Source organism: Cynocephalus volans, chromosome 12, assembly GCF_027409185.1.
Source record: "Cynocephalus volans isolate mCynVol1 chromosome 12, mCynVol1.pri, whole genome shotgun sequence".
NCBI classification, from domain to species: Eukaryota; Metazoa; Chordata; class Mammalia; order Dermoptera; family Cynocephalidae; genus Cynocephalus; species Cynocephalus volans.
Genome location: NC_084471.1, coordinates 17,687,438 through 17,694,141, shown reverse-complemented (window position 1 = coordinate 17,694,141; position 6,704 = coordinate 17,687,438). Strand labels below are relative to the sequence as shown.

Below are 6,704 nucleotides of genomic sequence, written 5' to 3'. Positions count from 1 at the left end.
TGGCATACAGCTAATATACAGCACTGTGCACTGTACAGTCCAGGGAGCTACACAGCACGACAGCCCTGCAGATAACATTTATTGAGTACCCTACCACATATGCCAGGCACTGTTACGAGCAATCTTACATGGAACTGGACTATGAAGCAGATACTACTCTCACTGCTATTTCACAGATGAGAAAAAAGAAGGCATACAGGTTAAGGACCTGCCCATGATCTCAAAGCTAATAAGTGGCAGAGCCAGGAATTTGACTCCAGGGCCCATACTCTTAACTGTTATCCCATACCACTTACTCATAGTTACAAGCCCCATTACTTTAAAAAAATCCCTTTGGGTTTAAATCTTTCTGGCAGGTAATTTTGAAAAATACTGTTTTACTAAATATTTGGTATGTGTTCCTGCATTCAAAATGGTGACATGTGGTTTATAGAATCTGTCTCTGTAATTTGTAATTGTATCTAACTTTAGCAATGTTCTTCCCCTTCCCAAAAACAAAACAAAACAAAAAAAAACACCACCAAGTACACAAGATTACATATTTGCATATACTTTAATAACAAAGTCACTTTAGTTGAAACTGAACAAAGAAAGGGAGACAAGGAGAACTTTACTCATGATACTTCCACAAGCTTGGGTCAAACAGGCACACATAAAGCTTCAAAACATGTATTGTCTGTGTTAACAGAGTCAACCACCAACAATTTTGATTTTGCACATTTTAAAAGATTATCAAAGAGTGCAAAGTTAGATCAAACAATGTCAAGAAAAATTTGTCCTAAAATTTTAACAAAGTCTTTTAAGAAAGTCTAAAAACCTCTATTTTCCCACATTGACTCTCAAAACTTTAAGTTTCATATCAGAATATCAGTTCGCAACTTTAACTTTTACCATACATGAAAAATTATCAAAAATATATTGATGGGTCTATTCTAATTGTGACTATACTTACATTAAGCAAATTCTTTTACCAAGTTCTTTATATACAAATTACCATTTGTACTATGTGAAATTCATTAAAAAGTTAAAAACCATAGAAATGTCACTAGAAACAATGCATTTCAAAATGTAACTGTTTTCCATCAATGAAGAACATTTTTAAATAACTGAAAAGTATTGGACTCCCCACCAATTTCAGCTGCAACGGTATTCCTCCTGAATGTTTTCTGTGATTTAAGGAAAAAAAAAAACAAAACAACTGGGTAAAGTTTGATTGCAAAGAATTAAATAATAAAAATGTGATGAGTGTTTACTGATCTTCAGGATATTTACAGTCTAATTAGGTTGGCATATAAAGCTAAGTGACAGAAGTATAAACAGTTTAAGATAACTGAAGAAACAAAAAGTCTTTCAAAACTGGCAAATACACTGTATAAATACTTTTCATAATAATTTAAATCACAAAATTAAAATTAAATTACATGGCTTTTTGAGATTCTAAAAAGGGCCAGCATTAAAAAAATTTTAAACTATTCCTAGACTGAAAAGAATTTAGATTTTTTTAAATTGAAACATGATTGTACAGAATTTAGATTTTGGGAGCATCACAGCAGATGAAAGAAAGTTACAAACATTTGTGAGGCAAAGATTTTGGGGAAAAAGATTATATTAATGCCACTAAAATAAAAAGGCAACATTGATTTAGACTCATGGTTACATAGTAAGGAAATCAAAAAGTTGTCTTACTTGACCACAAAATCATGAACGTTTAAATTTAAAGATCATTGATTCAGACAACCATAAAACTAAGTGCAGCACTTTTTTGGTAACGATGCATCTCTCTTGTCCAATAATTAACTGATTTTGTAACAACTGCTCAAAAACTTATGCCTCAAGATTCTCTGGTTTGAAAATAGGTATTAGCTCCATTTTGGAAATTATCTAAATTTATGTTAATTAGACACCCTAGTAAAGCAAGATACAAAGCTCTAAAATATTTACCTAATTAGTGCTCTGTCTCTGGACTTTAGGACCAATACTCTGTGTGTCCTCTTCCTGACTAGGACGTTTCCCACTGCTGAGACTAGTGCCCGTGGAGCTTCTTCCTACACATTTAAAAAATGTATGTTTAAGACAGAAAAGGTGAAAAGAACAAAGAACAGTATGCTCAAATTCTTCATTCTTACCTTGCTTCAAGAGATGAGTTTGCTGACAGTCACCATGAGCATAATGTAAAATACCACTCCCTTGAGAGCAACCTGTTAGTATTTCAAATACAGTAAAATTACTTAAAATTCAAGATGTATGTATTAAGACTACAAATCCAATTTTTAGAATCTGTATTTAAGGTTATTTATATGCTTTTTAAAGAATGAATCTCAGTCCTCCCTATGAACAAAAAAATCACATGCCCAAATAAGGAAAACTTAAATTTAGACTCAAAATTACCAGGGGGTTAAAAAATTGTAAAAGGAAATACACCAAAATTTCAATAGTGACTGTCTCTATTGAATTGTGGGTGATTTTTGTTCTTTCTCTTTTCTGTTTTTCTGAGTTTTCTAAATTCTCTATAGTGACTGGTTTTGTTTTAACAACTTAGTGGTGCAACTCACTACACAATTTACCTGTTTTAAAATAAATAATTCCAGGTTACAGCACTGAACGTTCTGTGTCCCAGAAACCCTTTAATCTCAGGCAATCAGTAGCTGCTGATCACCCTAAGTGGGTGTGAAGTTCATTCCATAGCGGTTTTAATTCGCTTGTCCCTAATGACTAATAATGCTGACAGATGCTGTACAACAGAAAAAAAATTAAACTAAAAATTAAATAATAACTAAAACACATGGCTATAGTAAACAGATTGTGGTCTATTTTATTATAAGAACAAAAGTACTTTAAGACATCTATGAATAGCTCATTCTTTCCTGAGAATAAAAAAAATACATAAAAATGAGAGGAGAAAAACGCAATTTGTGTTGTAGAGATTAAGAATTTTTCACAGTCATTTAAAAATCTAAAAAAAAAAAAGTCAAAGAAAATTGTCCTCTGACATGCCTCATACTATAAAATAAAAGCCTACAGACAGGATAAGCGTAGGACATAAAGGGATATGCTTTAGAAACATGTAAGTCCTTTCAAATACAGCAGAAACCTGAAGGAAGAAATGCTTAATAGCATAGTCTAAATCCTAAGGATCTTTCCACAATCACTCCCATTTCCAGGTATAAAATGTTCTCTCTTTTATCTGACTACCCAAATCTACCCATTTCACCATTTTCCAAGAAAATTTCTCTAATTCCTTCAGCTCTCAATGATCTCTCCCTTTTCTCTTATTGTAGCATCTTACAATTAATCACTTTTTCATTTGTTTTTGTTTCCCTCCACACCCCCATTTAGGCTGTAAGCTCTATGTAGCTTTCATGTCTTCTGTGTCTTTTGAAAGACTCATAGAACCTAGCTACAAAGTGTGTTAAAGGTAAATATTTACATGATTAGAATAATTTCAAGATGTATTAATTATTATATCATAAACAACCTTATGTTTACAAGTTTGTGAAGCAAAATTATCCCAATTTAACTTAATACCATGATAGCTTCTGAAGTTAACTCCAAATAAAGGATAGAAATTTGAGTGGACTACAAGGCAGTATAGACCATCACTGTCCATGAGTCAGGTACATGGAGCCTGCTGGTTCCCATGCCTTTGCTACCTGCCTGTTATCTCACTGCTTCACAGAGCTTCTGTCCCTCACACTTGTGTGTGGGCTGACAAGGCAGGCTGTGAACTGAAAAGGAGACTGAATAACTTTTGAAATGATACCTTGTTGAAGTTTACTTCAAATTGTAGGAGACCCTGAGAAAGAACATTTCTGAAGCATATTGCCATCTCTGGCAACTGACTGCTGGGTGAATCACATTCCAATAATAAAATATTTTATCTTCTAAACAATATATATGGCATTACATTTGCAGAGGAGGCCCAATGATGCAGTAAAGAAGACAAGCTTTGCATAGCTAGTCAGACTTGGATCTGAATCTGAGCTCAACTACTAATTCTCAGATCTTGTGAAGTTACCTAACCTTTCTGGGATTATTTCCCCAGTCATAAAATGAGGATCCCACTGCTACCTCCCCAGAAGGTTATTATGAGAATGTAAGCAAAAATCCCCTACTACTGGGCACAAGGTAGGCAGTCAAAATGTGAGTGCTTTTGTTCCTTTCTCCCAAAACTAATTCTTGGAGGATAAAATACATGCTGCTCTTATAAGTATGCAGGATATTTCTTTCTTTTTGTGTGTGTGTGTGTGTGTTTTTGTGACCAGTAAGGGGATCGCAACCCTTGGCTTGGTGTCGCCCGCACTGCGCTCAGCCAGTGAGCGCACCGGCCATTCCTATATAGGATCCAAACCTGCGACGGAAGTGCCGCTGCTCTCCCAAGCGCTGCACTCTCCCGAGTGCGCCACGGGGCCGGCCCATGCAGGATATTTCTGAATTAAAAAAGGTTCAACTTTTTTTAAAGGTTTTATTCCTACTATCAACTTAGAATATCTGACTTTAAAAAAAATAAGCATTCCTCAAATGCTGACTTGTTTTTAATCAAATTACTTAGCCTCATGCTATTTTTCATTAGCAAACTGATACAATAATTCAAATTTCCAAAACATACTGACTTCTTGATATTATGAATATAAATATTAAAAATTAATATAACTAAATACATATCAAACAGAAAACTATCAGAGATCAGACTTTGTAAAACAAACAAACAAAAAACTCAAGTGCAAAAGGATTAAAGGCCCTATATGTGTGTATGATAAATCTTTTGGCCATGTTCACAGGGCCACTGACCTTAATTAATTACCTCAGAGCTGACATGCACCTAAAGAGAGTAAAAAATAATGATCATTCTAAAAACATGAGATTTAAGTTTCATTTTACCCTTAAAATTACTCTCCTCATTCAGTTTGCAAGAAGATCTTTAACTTGACCCAGTATCTACTACATGTATCTATTCCATCTACAAGTACCTACTCCATCTCTAAAATGTCACCAATAGAGAGAGGAAAAATGTGTGTGTATGTGCAAGTGCACATGTATGCCTGTGTACAAAAACTCTAAAACACTAATTTTAAAGATAGATTTTGTAAGACATATTACAGGGAGGTTCAATAAATTATTAATCTCTTTATATTACTAAGTAAAGAAATTTCCTTTTCACTTACTTCCACTGTTGCTACAACCTGGGATATTTTCTCCAGGAGAGTACCCCATGAAACCTCCATTCCCATTAGGATTAGAAGGTACTGATGCAAGAAGACCTACAGGGAAAAAATTTCTAGTAAGTATGATGATCAAAATACAATTCAAGGATGGGTACCTAAACAGCTGACAAAGAAACAAAGGCAGTTACTGACATACCTAGTCCTCTGTATCGTGAAAGCTGCTGATAGATCTGTTTCATCCTTTCAATATTCAAACGGCTTGCCTCAGCATGGTTCACCATTGGTTTAGGATAATTGACTCCTATCAAACATTTGGCTACCTTCTGGATACCTTCTGGTGCATTCCAGGGATCATAGATGTATTTTGCAGGGAATCCTCTTAGGACAGGCAAATAACGCCTTTGGGAAGAAGGAAGATAAATTATTAATAAAATGCACTATAAGCAAACTATAACAAACTAATTATACCAGCTATGGGTAACCAAAATTGAATCAAAATCATTGAAATGATCTGTCTACCCTTCTCTTCATCTCTGCTGCCCATCATGAGTGAGGAATACTTTAAGCATTGCTTAAACATGAAAAGCTCTTCCTGGATTAGCTATTCAAACTGAATAATAGTTACCCTTGATTTACCTGATATAGTCTCCATTGGGATCTGTTCTCCTACCAAAACCAACAGGACAATAGCAGTGAAAAAACTGTTGGAAAAAGGAACTACAAGACAGCCACATCCAACTTCCAGCATTTATGCTCCAATCTGCATCAAGCAATAATTCTTCAAATACCTTCAGAAGTAAGAGTAACCAATTAGTTTGCACACACCATAATTCTTAAAGCAAGCATTTTCAAGGTCACTGTAGGTCAAAAGTCAAGGCAAAGAAAATTTAGCACAAAACTGTAAAATTAAATGTTCCAAAGTTAGTTTCCTTGTGTATGTTCTATTCTATAGCGAGCTATTTTAGGGAAGAAACATATTAGTAATACAGATTTCTGAACAGAATTTCCTTCCCAATCTTTGCAGTGTTATTGGCAGGAGAGTAAAAAGAATCACTCAAGTCACTGACTTAAAAGAATAAGATAGGATATTAGTACATAGAGAAAAAGATTAAATCAATTTCAAGCAGGCAAAAATGCTACCAAAAATCACCAACAAAAAAACTTTTAGAAGCTTTGTATAATGGCCTAGAATAGGGAAGCACACCCAAATATAAATGTGCTTAAAAAATGCACTAACATTACACAGTTTAAACTTTAAATCCCTTGATCCAAAAGAAAACAATTAAAATAAATGCTTTCTATATATTCATTAAGTGCATGCTTTATATACAACCTGGTACTAGGAATATAAGATGCAAAAGAAACACAGGATCAGAAATGATTCTTGGATAATGAAAATTTGATATAGCCAGAAGGGTACTTGTAAGTCCTGTTATGTATAACCACAAGGTGATGTTGCAAAATGTAGCATGATTCACTTTACACAACAGAAGTAGTACTAAGAAGCTGTGACATTAAAGTGAGGTGAAATTATTTATATTT

At 34.2% G+C, this 6,704-nt stretch overlaps 1 protein-coding gene across 2 annotated transcripts in view; it reads right to left on the bottom strand.

Moving 5' to 3' along the window:
- Positions 1–534: 534 nt before the first annotated feature.
- The window catches only part of CRY1 (cryptochrome circadian regulator 1), a 76,309-nt gene continuing 70,139 nt past the window's right edge, over positions 535–6,704 (bottom strand). Inside the window, exons 8-13 of one of the 2 annotated variants that reach the window (XM_063074827.1) lie at positions 5,799–5,950; positions 5,359–5,561; positions 5,163–5,258; positions 2,127–2,198; positions 1,942–2,041; positions 535–1,166 (exon numbers count right to left, since the gene is read on the bottom strand). In XM_063074827.1, the coding sequence (XP_062930897.1) occupies positions 1,046–1,166; positions 1,942–2,041; positions 2,127–2,198; positions 5,163–5,258; positions 5,359–5,561; positions 5,799–5,950 (744 nt within the window). In that variant the 3' untranslated portion in view covers positions 535–1,045. Of the gene's footprint in view, positions 1,167–1,941; positions 2,046–2,126; positions 2,199–5,162; positions 5,259–5,358; positions 5,562–5,798; positions 5,951–6,704 lie in introns of both variants that reach the window. The other variant, XM_063074826.1, reaches the window with a different exon arrangement.